Here is a 19,537-nt window from a genome sequence, read left to right as displayed (position 1 = left end):
ATCAAGACCTAGGAATTTATCTGTGGAAGAAGTTACCGTTCAAGCACTTTCGAGTGAAGTCGTTAGTGAAGATTTTCGATCTTTTATTGGCAATGAAGCCATCGGGACACACGAAGGTAAGCTTGAAAGTACAAATTATGTGATATAAGCTATGCGTGGTGTTTAAGCGGACCCTATACGAGCAAAAATATTGATAATATTTTATATATTGATCAATATATTGATGGTGTAAGGTCACCTTGAAAATATTGATGCTGTAGAATTTAAATGAGATTGATGGATTGAAGCAGTCTTGTCAATATATTTATTGACAATATGTCTGTCTCGTGTTGGGTCCGCTTAACAAAATGTGAATTTTCGATATCATTGTCAAAACTCTTAGAATATGAATCCGCATAAGCAAAATCAATATCCTATGAACCCCTAAAAGCTATTGGGTTGCAGTTCTCCCCCAATTAGTGAAAGTTTGTTACAGTGGTAGCTAGCATAGATTATATAACGGTACAAACTTGTGCGACATTAATCCAACATTTGTCCGACTATATTTCATGTCAATAACACCATCAGTATCTCATTCTCCTACTTGTGAATTCAGCTCGGTTTCCTGTACTGCATATAATCGCACCTTGTTTCTTGGAGGTGCCTCCGGAGGTTTACTGTCACTCGCCAAATTTTTTGTAATGAAAATATAACAAAAAAAAAATCCAATTGGAAATTGACTGTGCAGACTGACACTATCGCAACAGCCCCCCCCCCCCCCCCCCGCCTTTCTACTTGTTACTCTATAATAAGAATTGTTTTGGAATACAAGCAGAGATGCCAGATTTGCAGACAAGTCTGCAAATTCGCAGACTTTTAATTTAAGCTGCAGATTTCTTCGATGACGCAGATGTTTGCAGATTTTTTAGTTTGGTTGCAGATATTTGCAGATTTTTTAGTTTGGTTGCAGATATTTACAGATTTTTGAATGAAAAGGCTTTTGATTACACTAGCTTTCCTGACATTTTTGTTCTTCCCAGACTTTTAAAATTATTATTGCAGACATTTGAAAAAAGTACCTGGCATCTCTGATGGATGACAAAGAAAATTATGAATGTAGAATATATGTTTACTAAGTGTCTGCAAGGTGAACATTCAATAAACAAATGTATCAATCTATAACAATGCAGCCGTTCATGTTCGGGTTATTATTTAAGGTGTAATTGACAAATAGAACTCGCTAAGGTAAGTGCAATAAAGTTTTGTTCAGAGGAATAGTATATATGTGTTATGTAGGTAGTGAAAAAGCGCCGACTCGCCGATCCTAGCATCCTGAATCCGACAATTAGTGATAAAATCTATATGTTACAGCATTAAATTTGTGTAGAATGCAAAGGCATTTTCGAAGGTAGTTGGAATATCTCCACCAGGTGCGTCGTTATTTCGTTTAGTGGGTGAATTCAACTGAACTGAAGCGGACCATATAAAGATTTCAAAATGACCGACATGATTATACCCCTATCCAGCCAAACCATTCCGGAACATGTTCGGATTTCTGAATGGATTCAGTATAGATTCCAGCTCAAATACAACAATCGATTGAGTCAGAATCGGTTGATGCGTTTGAGCTGGAATCCATTCAGGATTCCGAACCGATTCTAGAATCGTTTGAAGTGTAGTTGGAATAGGCTGGTGTGGCGGCGCCAGCGTTTTAACGATCATTCGTTCAAATGTACACATATTTTGTAAATATATTTGTTCGATCCGGTTTTTGTTGGCAGCTACTATTAACTAAATCAAGTATATTATCGTATTTATGCATCTTACTTGGTCAGTTCATAAATGTCGGATATTGAATCGATTTTAGGAGTTTTGCAAACGAAGAATAGACCTTTCTTGTCAGATCTAACCCCCATTTTTTATATTTTTAATCGACAGATTTCATATTTCTAATAACATTACCGTTTAAATGAGCTTTGTAGGACCCTTCCTGATTTTTTCACGATTTTTTAAAATTCCCAAAATGCAAGAATGTTGAATAATTTTTTCACCAAATCAAGAAAGGTGAGACTCTAAATGTTCGTTTCGGCAGCACTGGTTCCAATATTTTTGCTCGCATTATCGACAACACTGCTAATGAAGTGGTTAATATCGATACAATGTTCATTTGCGACCGTAAACAAATTAAATGAACCTCCTGCTGTCAACTTCTGTGACAAAAGTGAATCTCAGAGAAAAAATGAGAAAACATGGCGGATCTAGCTGAGTGCAAATAATTGCAAAATTTATAATCATTAGGGATTTTGCCTTGGGGAATTGTGCGTCACGGTGCATCTAAAATTTAAAGAAACGCTTCATAGATTTTAGCTATTTTGCCGGGCTTATTTTCGGGAATTCACTGTTACGTTGAACTGAATCGGTAAGAAATCAGGTAAATCAACTTCACAGTCCCGTTCATTTTATAAACAAAGTAATTCGGAAAAAGTCGATCTTTATGATAATCCTCCTCATTTTCTGTTTAAGAATCTAGTAACTAATGCGACCCTACATCTCCAAATCATCGAAATATGGTGATATTTAGATTGCTTGGAATCAATGGCTCCAAATGATGGTTATACACTCAAGTTTTTTTTACGCGGTTTTTTTTGCGCGGTATTTTTTTACGCGGTTTTTTTACGCGGATTTTGAAATTTACTTGGTTTTCATTTACGCGGATTTTGAAATTTACGCGGTTTTCATTTACGCGGATTTTGGAATTTACGCGGTATCCATCAATGAGGTTCCCTTTATCGCGGATTCTTAAATTTAAGGGGTCTTCATTTACGCGGATTTTGAAATTTACGCGGTTTTCATCTACGCGGGTTTTGAAATTTACGCGGTTTTCATTTACGCGGATTTTGCAATTTACGCGGTTTTCATTTACGCGGTTTTTGAAATTTACGCGGTTTTCATTTACGCGGATTTTGGAATTTACGCGGTATCCATCAATGAGGTTCCCTTTATCGCGGATTTTTAAATTTAAGTGGTCTTCATTTACGCGGATTTTGAAATTTACGCGGTTTTCATTTACGCGGATTTTGAAATTTACGCGGTTTTCATTTACGCGGATTTTGAAATTTACGCGGTTTTCATTTACGCGGATTTTGAAATTTACGCGGTTTTCATTTACGCGGTTTTCATTTACGCGGCTGGTATCCCCCGCGTAAAAAAAAACCTGAGTGTACTATGTTCACACGACAGAGTTAAAACACGTTATAATAATTAGCAACAATAAAAATGTCATCAAGATAGCGTTAAAACATGTTTTAAATCGTAGTGTGAACGTAGTATTATCCGCAATCCAAGCGCTAAAATGTTATTTCTCTAGAGTTAGCATGTTTGTCACCAGTTCCAGGGCCACTTTTGCACTTGGCGGGGTTCGAAGTGGATGTTGTAAAAACCAACTCCAACCCAGTTAGCCCAGTCTGTATGGGTTGCTCTAGTTAGTTAGCGTTAGAGATGTTTGAGCAATCACAAATGCTGCCTATGTGGTTACGGCAGTAAACTGAAGAAGGACGTCATGATGATTGAAGTGCTGCGAGAAGCCCGGTTTATGCCGGTGGCAGGTTGCATTGGAGAACTATTCGCCAAGAACATTTCGCGATAATTTGACACTTAAACACTTGCGTAGCTTTTTTGTTCAATGCTTTTGATGAACAGTCCTACAGTCCAGATTGTAACAAATAAATTGGCTCCAGTACACGCTTCTTACTCCTAGTTGCTCCGGACAAAAAAAAAATCGCTCCTTTTTACTCCGGTTTGGTACCAGGAGAGAAACTAGTTGAAAAGAATATAAGGTTTGTTCCAGTACCTGAAGAAACTGGAAGTGCTCCGGAGCAACTTCTGTGTACTGAAACAAACCTATAGAAAGGATTTTCTCCTAGTATGTTCCAAAGTATTTCCAGTTTTTCCAGGTATTGAAACAAACCTAATGCTACCAAGACAGCCGAACAAGGATGAATCAAGCAATGGTGGGCGGTATTTTTGCCGAATGCTAAGGCGATCATGCAAAATTGTTCATTACCGATTAATACATAAGTTGATCCATCGGAACAGACACTGCAAACTTCAAACACTGATTACGAAAGAGACCATGATAAACTGAAACAGATCGTACCGAGCTGTCCATCTGTAGACTGTCTATAGTCAATAGGAGTCGGTTATGATTCTGGATCAGGCGATATAGTGAATGTTCCATTGAGAAGTATGAACTGTAGTATTGATTCCGGCAAGGCCGAAGGCGGCGAAAATCGATAAGAACTGTTTAATTCCATCGGTAGAGAGGTTTATGAAATAAGACCATTGTGAATAGCACAGGTTTCCAAGGCAGTCAAAGTTTACACCTTTTCAATCTATTAATATTTACTATTGCGATTTTAAAACGAGGTATTTTTACTATATTGAAAAATGGCAGTTAATTTATTTTTAAAACTTTATACACCTATACTTCTCTGTGGATAATTTCTCTATGCCCTTGTCATATTGAACAGTCCCATTACGATTCGAACAAAGACATCCAGAATTTGGTGTCTGAATAAGAAGCAAACAGGAAATACAGAGCAACATAGATGCCACTGACCACCATTGAAACTCACTAGTCAGAAAAATAATGATGAACACAACGCTGCATTCGCGCCCCGATTGGAAGTTGAACTCCGGTCCATTGCAGAATAGATCATCGTTGGCAGTTGGGTGACAGTGTCTTGGGGCAGCCCTGATTATCAATATCAGTAGAGCAGTGATAAGATCTACGAACAGATTAACTTGAGTCTGATACCACGGCGGCATATCATCTAGTAAAACGCAAGCAAACTGGCCAGCCAGGGAATCCCATAGCAAGAGTACTATATAAATAATTTCAAGTCTGTACCCTGCTCGGTGCGTGCAGCATCTACCAACTTCCAAAACTTTGCAGTGAGTTTGTAGCGTACGAAAGGAAACAAAATACAACATAAAGTAATTGAATTCTTTCATTATTACAACGTCGGACGCCAATAGTTTTTGTTAATGCCGGTAGGAGAGAACGTCCATTCGTGTTATTAGGTCGATCTACAAAGAATACAAAAGAATTAAACCATGACGCATCACAAAATGCTTTGATAAACCTACTCTGCTTTTGCTGATTGTGTTTAATCCTTGTACTTGTATTATGTATTTTACCATTATTCTTTCCTAGCGGAATTGAATAAAATTTTGTCGAGGTTCCAGTTTTCCAGTACTGTGTTAATAAGCGATCGCTGGAGGACTCCATGATTAATTAATTTCTGCTGAAAACGGAATCCTGTGCTAAAGACGACGAAAAAATACGCAAACGAACTGTCTCACGACCCAAACCGAGATGAAATACAAAAAATAACGAAAATTTCATTAAACTTTTGCACTATGATATAAAGGAAAGGTGTCCACATTTATCCGCGTTTGAGTGATGTCAATTAACTGAACAGAAAGATGTGAAAGAGTAAACAAAACAAACTAGGTGCCATATTTCGTTCTGATGGGTAATGATAAATCTTTAATGATTTTCATTTTACGTTTCGCGGACCCGGCCACTATAATTTATTTCGCTAGAAAAAAAAGCCAATCACTCAAAACGACAGATAATATCCCAACCTTTCTATTTCCGTATCTTGTTTTTTGACAGATTTGAGTGAATTATCGTAACAAAGGGAATGCGTGAAGTTGTATTCCCCACGCTAAATTCATTCAATTGGTGTAATAATATGGGGAAACGAGGTAAGATAAGACATGAGAATATTGGGTGAAATGGGCAGTTGAACGATTTTTCAATTTTTTCAGTAGTTGGAGGCAGAAAATCATTGCGATCATAGTCAAAATCGATTTCAGGATGAAAAATTAAGTATTTAAGCACATAAAAATTTTTGACAAGAAAGGTCTATTGCATATCGAACCGTGTTGCTCATATCTGTGTCATTAAAAATCAAACATCCCCATAGACCCATCTTCATCATGATCTTATCAACGCCGCCGTTGCGAGTTCGGAAACCACATGAGATCAGAAAACTATTAGAAACGTCATAATCATCATCATTATCATTTCAATCGTTTAAGCACCGACAGCTAAATCTCAAAAGGAGTTTGATGCCCAGAAAACAGTTTTGAGCATACCTTCGTCACAACCATTGATGCATTCTACATCATTTCTGTTTCCAACTCTGGGTAGTGATTGGGATTGCTGTGATGTGGGGTTGATTCTTTCCTTCAATACTGAGCAGTTCTTTAAATTTGCATGCCTAATAAGTTCGCAAGCAAACTGTTGATCCACTCGTTTGCCCAGTTTACTCAAACTTAAGGGTTGATTCTTCTTTCAAACATGAGTAGTTCTTTGAATCTGTATATCAAATAGCTCTCGCAAGTAAACGATCGACTCGTTTGACCGGTTTATTCAAACTTAGGGGTTGATTCCTTTCAAACAAGAGCAGTTCTTTGAATCTATATACCAAGTAGCTCCCACAAGTAAACTGTAGATTTAATTTGCCCGGCTTACTCTAACTTGGAGTTTCATTTCTTCTTTTCGACATTTCCATGAATCTGTACTGAAATCGTAGGGAATGTACATTGTGCAAAAGTTTTTTTTCGTACCACAAACCCATTGAACCTTGTTCGAAACGACCTTTATGCCAAATGTCTTTCAAAGCATAGAACATACACTGGGCTTTGGTCAAATGGCCAACAACCATAGTCGGCTTTGCTCGGGACGTTTTACATACACTGCAAGCGGAACCAGCAGCTAAGAGACCTAAAACTGGAGACACTTGTTAATACTACGTTTACACTACGAGTTAAAACATGTTTTAACGCTATCTTGATGACATTTTTCTTGATCCTAATTATTATAACATGTAGTGTGAACAAAGTATAAATCATACAAACCAGATGATAGGAATAACTGTTTAACAGATATAGCTTTAGTGATAATTGCTTCATAGGATTGAATGTAAATCAAATGAACATTGTATTTCAGTTCAATAAAATCAGTTTAAATTTCCTGTGGGGTAGTTTCATTTCCATATGTTCTTCGGGTGAATGTGATTAAGGCGAACGTCTTTTGGGTGCACGTGATGTTCGGATGAATGACGTTTGGGTTTGAGACGCATATCATTCAAACAAATGTGATAGAATGATAGAATGATAATATATATACATATATAGATATATATATATATATATATATATATATATATATATATATATATATATATATATATATATATATATATATATATATATATATATATATATATATATATATATATATATATATATATATATATATATATATATATATATATATATATATATATATATATATATATATATATATATATATATATATATATATATATATATATATATATATATATAACTGCTTTCGATTCTCTGGATTTCTAATTCAAAAAATTCTTCAAATTTTAGAGATGGCCTATTCTGGCCAGATCCTCAAAAACACTTCAATTTCTAAAATAATGTAATAATTTATGTAATAACGGCTCATGAGTACTGTTATCACTTTGTAGTAAAATGAAACAAGAATTAGTATAAAATTATATTCACCTACAGCTACTCAAGATTCCACCATCGGTTCTGTTGCTCAGGCGCATAATCTATTGAGTTCTGCTCGAGAATCCAGTGTCAACCGTATCATTTCTTCACCTGTGCAAACAAGTCAGGGTGAGTAATTCGAACAAATTGTAAAACTCTCAACTTCATAGCAAATGTGTTTCTCAGAACTATTTGATCCAAATTTCGAAGGAGCTGTTCGAGAATTTGAAAGAAAGTTCTCAAATAACAACTTCGGTTTCCCGTGCGGTGTATGTGACAGACTGTAGTTTGTGAACGACCTGAATCCTATCACATGCGCTGAAGCCGAAGTTTTACATACCACCAATATCGACATAAGAGGGTTGTCCGCTTGCCAGACCTGCCATAGCAGTCTAAAACGTGGTAAAATACCCATATTGGCCGTGTCAAATGGCTTTAGATACCCGGATTATCCATCGAATCCACCTCTCCCACCTCTGGATCCGATTACTGAACGATATATTTCACCACGATTGCCTTTTATGCAAATCCGGCGCTTGCGATTCGCAGCAGGTATGTGTTTGTTGTTGTAGGGTGGATGTACCAATAGTCGCATGCTTAAGGAAAACTTTTGATAAAAAATCAATTAATAGACCTATGGGCAATGTTAATACATTAAACGAAAGCTTTCAGTCCCTACTTCATAGGAAAAATATAAAGATGGCTTAGTAAACAATTTATGTATTCAAAACCGCTTGTACCACTATAGGAACACATGTACCAATAGTGGTGCAATCGCTAATTTCGGTTCCTATTGTTGTAAATCCCATTGCTTTCTTATGGGATTTGCAACTATAGGTACACTACATCAACTATAGGTGCAAGGGAGCTCAAAATTCTAAGAAAATATTTTTTTTCAATCGTTATTTGAGCAAATTTCAAGGATAACAGTTCTATTGTCACATAATTTTAGTGCGATGAATCGATAAAAAAATATTTGTTGATGGTTGGTATCTTAGTTAGGCGTATAACTCACTACTGCAACTATTGGTACACCTCAACTATAGGAGCACCCACCCTATTAGGTTTTCAAAAAGATTCACAAAATAAAATCGTAGGAAATTATGGGATCATTGGCCAAGTTATCAACGTTCCAGTGGATGTGGACAAGATGGTAAATGAATTACCTCGTCAGTTAGAAGATGACAGAGCGTTCAACGTCGCAATAAAGAAACACCTAATTCACAAGTCAACTTACCTTTCTGGCTTTGTGAAGAAAGCGAACATCAAATGCTGGCTACAATATTTAGTGACCACTCCACTGTATCGTCGATACAATATATCATTCAGTGAGGAGCAGCTGAATGCCATCGACACTGAAGCTGAGAGCAGCACATCTGGAGATGAAAATGCTTCAATAGATCTGGAGACTATTGAAAATAACAACGATGTTGAATTGCTAATTGGGCAACAGCATACTCTATTATGGGATGAAGACAAGTGTCTGGAAATAGCTCCGGCCCAGAACAAAGTGCCTCTTTCCATAATATATGATGAGCACGCCGAAGAACTTTCATTTCCAGATATTTATTTGGGACATCCGAGGACTTTCAATCCGGAGGTTCGAGTGACACCGTTCATGATGGCCACAAGTGAACTGAGACGTCGTGATAGACGTGGAGCTAAGCCCCAACATCTGTTGTACGTGGCGATGAAGATACTCCGTCTGCGCGTTTCGGAGGGACTACAATGCACTTTCAAATGCATGGCAACCGCGAACATTACACGTGCTATGTTGAGCGACAAAGAGTTTTTGGAAAAGTGTATCGATCGAAATCTGTCATTTCTAAAGTCGATTCCAAACTCTGTGCAATACTGCCAGCAACGCAAACATGACCTGTTTGCAATGATCCGGCAATTAGGAAAACCAACTATGTTTCTAACATTGAGTGCAAGTGAAACAAAATGGCCTCAATTGCTCCGAACACTGCACAAGCTATCGGATAGATACATGGATAACGATGTGCAAGACATTATGCAGCAATTAACGGCACTAAAGCGAGCAACTCTTGTCAACGAGGACCCAGTAACATGCTGTGTATACTTCAACAAACTGGTTGATGTTATCATGCAGTTGTTACAGTCGACCAGGTACAGTCCGTTCGGTCAGTATCGAGTGGTGGATTACTTCAAGAGAATCGAATTTCAACATCGAGGTAGTCCACATGCTCATATTCTACTCTGGTTGGCTAACGATCCAGGAGAGGATGTCTCAGAGAATATGCCCGCAACGATTCAACTCATCGACCATTTGTGCTCCGTAAGAGATGCGGATTTGCCGGAGAGCTACGGTAATCAAGTGCATAAACACACTTTTACCTGCTATAAACGGAACGATAAACGATGTCGTTTTAAAATACCATACTGGCCAATGGATCAGACAAGAGTTCTTTTGCCGATTACTGCTAGCGATGGTCGGCGTGAACAGTTGAAAAGACGGTCTGGGACGATGCAAAATGTACTGGAGGCGAAAAAATTTGACACCCTGGATCAATTTCTCGAAGATTGCAACTGAACGTACGAGTACTATTTGGATGTCATACGTGCATCGATAAATCGACCAACCGTTTTGCTCAAACGATCGTTGTCGGAATTATGGACAAACCCGTTCAATCCGTGGATATCTAACATACTTCGCTCTAACATGGATCTCCAGTTCATTCCGGAAGTGTTCTCATGTGCTGCGTATGTCGTGGAGTATGTCAACAAAACAAATCGTGGCATAAGCAGCTTGCACCGCGATTTGGTCAAGCTCCAGGAAGAATATCCAGATCAGGATTACACGGCACTGCTGAAGAAGCTCAGCCTTAAAATGCTTAATTCCGTAGAAATGTCTGCTCAAGAGGCCGCCTGGTACTTACTTCGCCAGCCGATGTCGGAAGCTAGTCGGAAGGTAAATTTTAATTAATCATTTTATAAAATTTTCTCAAAACCAATCACAATTACAATATTACAGGTGGACTTTCTTCCGACAATGTGGCCCCACGAGCGTATCAAATCCCGGAAGCGCACTCAGCAAATGGATGAGGAAGGCTTGGACGAGGACTCAACGGATGTAGGGACTCTCAACATCGTTCAGAAATACGAAGCGCGTGAAGGTTTGGATGATGTATGCCTAGCAGATTTCGCGGCTTGGTATACAAAGGAGAAAAAAGCTAACACCTACAAGATTCGCTCCATACCTCGTGTAATTCGATGGTGTTCTTATAGTATGAACGAGTTGGTGGAGTATAAGCGAGAGATGGTCCTTTTGTTCGTGCCGTTCAGAAATGAACTGTGCGATATTCTCGACGGCAACAAGTTTCTTACTTTGTACGATCGCAGTGAAACAGATATTATGAGCAAGTGCAAAGAGTATTCGAGGGATTTAGACCTGGAACGCACCGTGCAAGAATATTTTCGCTTGTGCGCTGAAGATGACGCTCAGCAAAATATCGCCAGCGAGAGGCACGACGAGTTTGTTCGAACGATTGCTATGCATCCAAATGACGACGATATCACTCATCTGCCCATTGGTTCTTTGTCGGCAGTTAAACAGCGCACAAATGTCATGAGTAAGCAGGAATTTTGTGCCATGGTGCGGACAACAAATGCCGAGCAGCGAGATTTGGTGTTGGAAGTGATTGACAGATTGCACGCTTTCGACGCCAGCAGTAAACCACTACAAATTTTCTTCACCGGTCCTGCAGGTTGTGGTAAAACGTTCACGCTTCGGATCCTGATGGAGACATACAATCGATTTAGCCAGGCGCACAACTCGCAAAAGAATGCATGCGTGGCATGTGCTTCGACCGGAAAAGCAGCAGTTGCAATCAACGGCACAACTGTTCATTCGGCATTTCGAATAACGATGTCTCGAAGAAACAATGCCAGTTTGAGCTTCGAAGCACTTCAGCTGTACCGAAACGCATTCGCTAATGTTAAGGCAGTCATCGTGGATGAAGTCAGTATGATTGGTGCAGATGTGCTAAATAATGTGCATACTCGTCTCCAAAACATCACCGGTAATTACGACGATCCCTTCGGAGGTTCTACCATAATTTTTTGTGGAGACTTACGTCAACTACCGCCAGTGAATGCACGGCGGTAGTTGACGTAAGTCTCCACCGTGCATAGAATTTGTGCACGGTATACAAACCGTGCACAAATTCTATGCACGGTGCCGTTTTGTGGCAGTCTCTTGAGTTCTTCCCGTTGGTGAGGGTGATGCGACAAACCGATGAGCAATTTTCTGCCGTGCTTACTAAGATTGGAAATGGAGAGCAACTAACCGCAGTAGAAAAGGAGACTATAGAGAGTCGATTCCGTACTACCGAGTGGTGCAAGATAAATGTTCGCAGTGCAGTGCGCCTTTTCCACCGAAACGCTGACGTTGAACGATATAATCGCGAATCGTTAAATGTGATGCCCGGACTGGATTGTACAGCTGAAGATGCATTTGCCGGATACAAAAATGCTGAACAACTGGCAAGTTCCCGCACCAAGCTGTACAAAATGAGTGTGGCAGAAACCGGATGTTTGCCTTACATGGTACGCCTTGTCCTAGGAATGCCATACATGGTGACCACGAACGTCGATGTTGAAGACGGGCTTGTAAATGGTGCGATTGGAGAGCTGAAATATGTGGAGTATGACGAAGATGATGCTCATGAGGAAATCGTCAAATTGTGGATCAAATTTGACAGTGATACAATTGGTGCTGTTTTGAGACTAAAATCAAGACCGTTAGTGTACTCTAAGCCCGGAATCTTGCAGCCCGACTGGACCCCCATTTCCAGACGATCAGCAAACATCAAGCTCAGTAGTAGCATCAAGTGTAAACGTATACAGTTCCCAATTGTGAGCGCAAGTCCATTAACGGTTCACAATTCGCTAGGAGGAACTTTCAGCGAAATCGTATACGACTACGACAAAAGTCAGGACCAACAGCTGGTATACGTTGGCCTATCCCGAGTTACATCTCTCGATGGTCTTTATCTGACAAATTCCGCCAACGCATTTATGTTTCACCATGCTAGAGGAAGCAAATCACCGAAAATGTTAGAACTGCGAAGCGAGTTACAACGGTTGGACAATCATCGACTTCGGACGCTTGCTGAACAGATCATGGATGTCATGCAGAACAGTGGGTGTGCTTGTACACTTATGACTATGAATGTACAAAGCCTTCAGGCGCACTCGTTAGACATTGCTACCGATCGTATTCTAACCAACGTTGATGTATTGGCATTGAGCGAAACATGGCTAGACAACGGAACATTTGTCGAAATCGTCGGATTCAAGCGAATCATCCAGTCAAAGCGTGTTGGTGCGAGAGCAGCGGGTATTGCAATTTACCAGAAGGACACCATACCTACCATAGCAATACCTCATACCATTGATAAGCTAAGTGCTAGTTATGATGAGCAACTGGGTTTGGCAGACGATGTTGGTGACATTTGTGCTGCTGAAATAATTGTCATGGACATTCGAACACTGCTAATTTCCGTATACATTTCTCCAGGTATTTAATTGAATGGAATAGTATATATTTCTCTAACATACTTTAATCATTGGCAGATTCGACGACCAAGCAGAGGAAATATTTTCTGACGCGCAACTTAATGATGTACACCCGAACAGACATGCCCATTGTCGTAACTGGCGATTTCAACATCGACGTATCTAAGCCAGAAAACACAGATTTCGTCGATTTCATGAAGAGAGGTCTTAAATTTGATCTTGCTTCTGATCCCACACAAGCGACAACTCTAGGTGGTACTTGCCTCGATTTGACTTTCACCAGGAACATCCGGGCCACATGCAAACGATATTGTGCATACTTTTCATATCACCGGCCTATGCTGTCGGTGATTGAAATATAATCATGTTTGCACTGAAATGGTATACAATGAAAGAAAGAAAGAAACTCAGTAATCAATTCTTACCGTATTTCGTTCTTTATCAGATAGCAGAACTTAACAGTGGAAAACCAGCAAACATCGCAACGTGGAAATTTCTGTTACCAACACCCGCTTCCGTATGCAGTTCTGAAGGTATTTCAGTTCATCAATTCTAGTTCACACTTCGCCACTTATTTTATTTCCTCACGGTTAGCACTACTGCTGTTATTGCTGCTGAACATATGCTATTAACACTCGCTCAATATTGGTTATCGGGTGCATTTCTCCAGGTATTCCTACTGCTCTTCTCGAAGTAGGCTACGAACACCTAATCTTCGATGGTTTACGTGTGCATTACTTCAGGTATTTCTTTTTAGAAAATCTAGCTTTCATTACCTAACGATTTGTATTTCCAATTAGGTGTCTAGACTATTGTCACCGAAGTCGACCACAAACAGCCGCTTGTCACTAGCTTGCCTGTGCATTTCTGCGGGTACTTCATCTAAGAAAATCAAATTATTTCGAAATATATTTTATGTTTATTCGTCACCAGGTAGCACTACTAGTGCTAGTGTTGTATGCCACGACTACTCGCAGGTTATTAACTTCATGTGTGATTCTCAAGGTATTACATCTTATAAACGCCAGTTCCTATTTATAGTAATGTATTTTATTATAATACAGGTAGGGTGGGTGCTCCTATAGTTGAGGTGTACCAATAGTTGCAGTAGTGGGTTATACGCCTAACTAAGATACCAACCATCAACAAATATTTTTTTATCGATTCATCGCACTAAAATTATGCGACAATAAAACTGTTATCCTTGAAATTTGCTCAAATAACTATTGAAAAAAATTATTTTCATAGAATTTTGAGCTCCCTTGCACCTATAGTTGATGTAGTGTACCTATAGTTGCAAGTCCCATAAGAAAGCAATGGGATTTGCAACAATAGGAACCGAAATTAGCGATTGCACCACTATTGGTACATGTGTTCCTATAGTGGTACAAGCGGTTTTGAATACATAAATTGGTTACTAAGCCATCTTTATATTTTTCCTATGAAGTAGGGACTGAAAGCTTTCGTTTAATGTATTAACATTGCCCATAGGTCTATTAATCGATTTTTTATCAAAAGTTTTCCTTAAGCATGCGACTATTGGTACATCCACCCTAGCAAGACTTCTACTCCCGAAGTAGCTGCCTACTTACTGCCAAAAAACTGATCTTCATTGACTTATGTTTGCATTTCTTCAGGTATTTCATTTAAGAAAACCTAGAATTCATTACATAACGATTTTTATTCCTAGTTAGGCACTCCTACTGCTGCTACTGAAGTATGTTACGAACATTCGCTCATTACTAGCCTCGTGTATTTTTCTTCAGATAATTCATTGAAGTAAATAGAGTTATAATTTCGTTACGTATTTTATTTCTAATAATGTAGCAAGGCTGCTTCTGCTGAAGTAAACCACGAACACTTTCGTCATTTGCTAATGTGTGCACTTCTGCAGGTATTTCCCTTATTCCCTTAACCCTTGTTTTCATTTCGTAACGTATTTTATACTTGAGCAGGTAGTACGGATTTTGCAATCGCAGAATGCCACGATCGCTTGCAGATACCTAGTTTCATGTGTTTGTTTACAGGTTTTTCATTTAAGAAAATTTAGTTATAATTTTGTGACGTGTTCCATTGTTTTTACAGGTTATAAAACCGCTGTTGCTGTAGTATACCATGAACATTTATACGATGCTGGACTTGGTGTATATTTTTCCAGGTATTTTATCAAAGCAATCGTGCTGTCATCTCGTTATATTTTCATTCCCAACCAGGTAGCACCATTACTGCTGGGATGTTTGACATGAACAGTCGCACGTTACTGATTTCGTGTATATTTCTCTAGGTAATTCGTTTAACAAAATCCACCTCTACGTAACGAACTTTATACCCAATTAGATACCGGACTGCTGCTTCTAATGTGTGTCACGCATATTCGAACGTTACTAGCTTCGTGTGAATTTCTTCAGGTAATATATTAAAGTAAATCGTTTTATAATTCTGTTACTTATTTTAATTCTAATCATGTAGTAAGACTGCTGTTACTGAGTAAGACCACGGACACTATCATCATTCGGTAACGTGTGCATTTCAACAGGTATTTCATTTGAGAAAATCCAAAGTCCTTATATAGGAAGATCCTAGCATGCGTCAAAACGAAAACTGACTCTGTGCTCGTATGTGTGACAGTTTCTAAGGGCGAATAGTAGCGTGTACGTCATCAATACCACGTTTTATAGGCAGCCTACTTTCACTACCACTATCAGTTTTGACGCATGCTAGAACCTTGTTTATAGGGACTTTGGAGGAAACCCTAGTTTTTATTTCGTAACGTGTTTTATACTTCACTAGGTAGTAGGTATACTGCTGTCGCAAAATGCCACGATTGTTTGCGTATTCCTGGATTAATCTGTTTGTCTACAGGTATTTTATTCAAGCAAATCTAGTTATAATTTCGTGACGTGTTCATTCTTTAATAGGTATGAAGAAACTTAAGCGTTGCTGGACTTGGTGTATATTTTACAGGTATTTTATCAAAGCAATCGTGTAATCATCGCGCTACATTTTCATTCCTAGCTAGGTAGCACCATTACTGTTTGTGATGTTTGACATGAACAGTCGTACGTTACTGATTTCGCGTGTATTTCTCTAGGTACTTCATTTAACAAAATGTAGCTCTTCTTACGTAACGAACTTTATACCCAATTAGATACCGGATTGCTGGTCATAAAGTATGTCACACATATTCGAACGTTACTTGCTTCGTGTGTATTTCTCCAGGTAGTTCATTAAAGTAAATCGAGTTATAATTTTGATCTAATTTTAATTCTAATCATGTAGTAAGACTGCTGTTGCTGAGGAAGACCACAAACACTATCATCATTGGCTAGCATGTGCATTTTTGCAGGTATATTATTCAACGAAACCCTAGTTTTCATTTCGTAACTTGTTTTATATTTCACCAGTTAGTAAGAATACTGCAATCGCAGAATGCCACTATTGCTTGCACATTCCTGGCTTGGTGTTGGTCTACAGGTATTTCATTTGGAAAAATCTAGCTATCATTACGTAACGAATTTTATTCTCAATTAGGCACCAAGACTATTGAAGTATGTAACGCATATTGTAACGTTACTTACTTCGTGTGTAACAATCGGTTCATTGGCTCTCGTATTCTATGTAAGACAATTCAAGTACAGGTGTGTAAAACAATTCAGTTTACGTTGAGTAACATATATTTTGCTTAACCAGGTAACAATACGACTGCTGCGTTAGTAAACCACGCCACACACTTTGCTGGCCCCTGAGTACTTTTCCTGGAATTCATGTAAGAAAACCTAGTTGTACATTTCGTGACATATTTTATTTCAAATCGTGTTTCAGGACTGCGGTTGATGAAATTCATCTGGAAGAACGCCTTCGGTGTTTGTAACCATTTCTACATGTAATTTTGTAAACGTATTGCTATCTGAATCATTTCTAATTAACGTATTTCTATCTTAACTAGGTACAACAATTAAACCACATCGTGTAATCCAATACCAACGGACAACATTGCAACGTAGTTTCGGCTAAGCTTGAACGATCTAGTTAAAAACCGATTGGAATCAGCCCAAGCAACTACTTCAGCATACCCCATTTTGTCGCTGATTGAGCTTTAACCGTGTTTGACTAATGTGTCTCTTTCATATCTTTACAGGGCCGCAATCATCAGCATTACGCACCGAATCGTTATCTGGGACTCGCCTTCTCGTTTGGATCAGCACCACCATTACCACCCGAAAATCGCTCTTTGGACATCAATCTTATCGGTCTTTGCCAAGACCAAAAATTGTCCTTTTCAGGGCTCCACAAATGGTTCTTTTTAGGACCCCGCAAATAGTCCTTTTCAGGATTCCACCAATGGTCCTTTTCAGGACCCCACAATACCAAAAAGAGTTTATTTGAATTTTTCATTTTTTATAGTACGTTTCAAAGTTAATTTTAATCAATCTATGAAAATAATATATGAAAACATATATGTGATTTTTCATATGTGATTCTGAAAACATGCCATATGCAATCACGACGGAAAACCTATTTCACAATCGTGCCTTCAAACATTTAATTTGATAACATGCACTGCCGCTCTACGCATAATTGTCCCATGTGTATATGGAATCCCATAGCACATAGGATAGTTCTGCTTATAGCGGCAGTGCATTGAAAGATAGATGCGAGGTGCTATTTGTAAGAATCATTATTTCAAGGAATTCACGTGTTCAATAACAAATGACTGTATGTGTCTAGGATAAAATCAAACTAGCTAATTGTCATATTTTTTCTCATTACTTGATTTAAAAATTCAGCAATTATCTCGAGTGAGCAATTTCATGCGTGTAATGCTAAATAAGTCGATGGTATTAAAGGGTGTATCCACGAATAATATGGATGGCTCACAAAAAAGGTCGCATTTTTAATGTCATCGTGGTCGTGTCTTGTACACAACCCTTTAATTTTTTCTTCTTCTGCTAGCAAACCGGAGTAAAAAGGAGTAAGTATGTTTTGCTCCGGAGCAACTTTCGTGTACTGCAACAAACCTAATATTTTCTTTGTCCTAGTCAATGTGAATGGTTTCATGTACAATTGTGAAATAGTTTATCAGAATTGTCAGGAGAAAAAGCTTCCTAATATTGCATAGTACTCTCCGCTTCAAGACAAATCAAACGATAAGAAGATTTGTCACACATGTGATGAAGTATTTGTAAGTGTTAAGTAGCATCACATAATTAAGGAGAATCCAAACCTAATACATACTCATTGCCAGGTACTGATGCAAATGACTATCAGAACCAATATCAATTATAGCGACTTCCTTAAATTCCATACTCACATATTCTACTCAAATGCGTACATAGAAACTCGGCAAAAAAATTTAAGAATCTAAAAATTTGGAAATTTTAAAATCAATAAACTTAAAAATTTGGAAATATTAAGTTTCATAAATTTAAAAATATGTGAATCTAAAAATTTACCTATTCAAAAATTTTGAGATTTGAAAATTTATTAATTTGAAAACCTAAAAATTTAGAGACGCGAAAATTTGAGGATTGGAAAAATTTACAGGTGCAGAAATTTAAAAAAAAAATTGGGAATTCAAAAATTTTAAAATGAATGTAAAAATTTAACTATTCAAACTTTTGAAATTAATTTTTTTTTAAATTTAAAGGTTTAGAAATTTAAAGATTTTAATGTTTAAAATTTCGAAACTTAAATTTTTTGAAATTTTTGAATTTAAAGGTAATTTCAAAAACAAAGATTTAAAAGTTAGGAAAAATCAAAATTGAAAAGAATTTGAAGATCAAAAAATAAAAAATTTATGAATTTAAAAATTTGCAAGTTTAAATATTAAAAAATTGAAAAGTAAAAAAATCCAAAAATACAAAAAAAATTAATTTAAAAAGTTTAAGGATACTAAAAATTTAAAAATTCAAGAATCTCAAAATTTATATATTCGAAAATTTAAAAATTTTAAGATTTAAAGATTGAGAAACCTAAAATTTTTAAAAATTTAATAGTTTAAACATCTAAAAATTAAAAATTTAAATATTTAATAATTAAAAGATTTCAATATTAAGGAATGCAAAAATGTAGAGATTTAAAAACAAAAATTTAAGAAATTTGAATATCAAAATATTTTGAAATTTAAAGATTTCAATATTAAAAAAATTTCAAATAAGAATTTAAAAATTTAAGAATTAAACGTTTTAAAAATTCATAAATTTCAATATTTAAAAATTTAATAATTTAAGAAATTTTAAATTTAAAAATTCAAAAATTTTAAAATGTGAACATTAAAAAAAAATTCAAAGATTTAAAAAGTTAATAGTTTAATAATTTAAAAATTTAAACGCTTCAAATCTTGAAAATTTAAGCATTTAAAAATTTAAAAATTTGTGAACATTTTATCAGGAATTTAAAAATTTAAGAAAAAATATTT

The 19,537-nt window shown here is 37.2% G+C and overlaps 2 protein-coding genes and 2 long non-coding RNA genes across 4 annotated transcripts; all 4 read left to right on the top strand.

Moving 5' to 3' along the window:
• Positions 1 to 818: 818 nt before the first annotated feature.
• On the top strand, positions 819 to 15,406 carry LOC131683291 (uncharacterized). The gene is made up of 3 exons (XR_009304481.1): positions 819 to 1,224; positions 15,205 to 15,277; positions 15,333 to 15,406. It is a non-coding gene; the product is annotated as an uncharacterized LOC131683291 (long non-coding RNA).
• On the top strand, positions 12,095 to 13,481 carry LOC131683287 (uncharacterized). Its single transcript, XM_058965122.1, has 2 exons — positions 12,095 to 13,120; positions 13,177 to 13,481. The coding sequence occupies exons 1-2, from the start codon at positions 12,112 to 12,114 to the stop codon at positions 13,479 to 13,481; spliced, it is 1,314 nt and encodes a 437-aa protein (XP_058821105.1). The 5' UTR covers positions 12,095 to 12,111.
• LOC131683290 (uncharacterized) lies at positions 15,404 to 16,151 on the top strand. Its single transcript, XR_009304480.1, has 4 exons — positions 15,404 to 15,527; positions 15,589 to 15,655; positions 15,910 to 15,981; positions 16,038 to 16,151. It is a non-coding gene; the product is annotated as an uncharacterized LOC131683290 (long non-coding RNA).
• Positions 16,152 to 16,264: 113 nt separating this feature from the next.
• On the top strand, positions 16,265 to 17,078 carry LOC131680445 (uncharacterized). The gene is made up of 7 exons (XM_058961160.1): positions 16,265 to 16,338; positions 16,399 to 16,465; positions 16,524 to 16,593; positions 16,651 to 16,757; positions 16,810 to 16,828; positions 16,942 to 17,002; positions 17,066 to 17,078. Exons 1-7 carry the CDS (start codon positions 16,292 to 16,294, stop codon positions 17,076 to 17,078), a joined length of 384 nt encoding a protein of 127 aa, XP_058817143.1. The 5' UTR covers positions 16,265 to 16,291.
• The last annotated feature ends 2,459 nt before the right edge of the window (positions 17,079 to 19,537 follow it).

This window comes from Topomyia yanbarensis, chromosome 2 (assembly GCF_030247195.1).
Source record: "Topomyia yanbarensis strain Yona2022 chromosome 2, ASM3024719v1, whole genome shotgun sequence".
NCBI lineage: Eukaryota > Metazoa > Arthropoda > Insecta > Diptera > Culicidae > Topomyia > Topomyia yanbarensis.
This window is presented reverse-complemented; position numbering and strand designations above follow the sequence as displayed.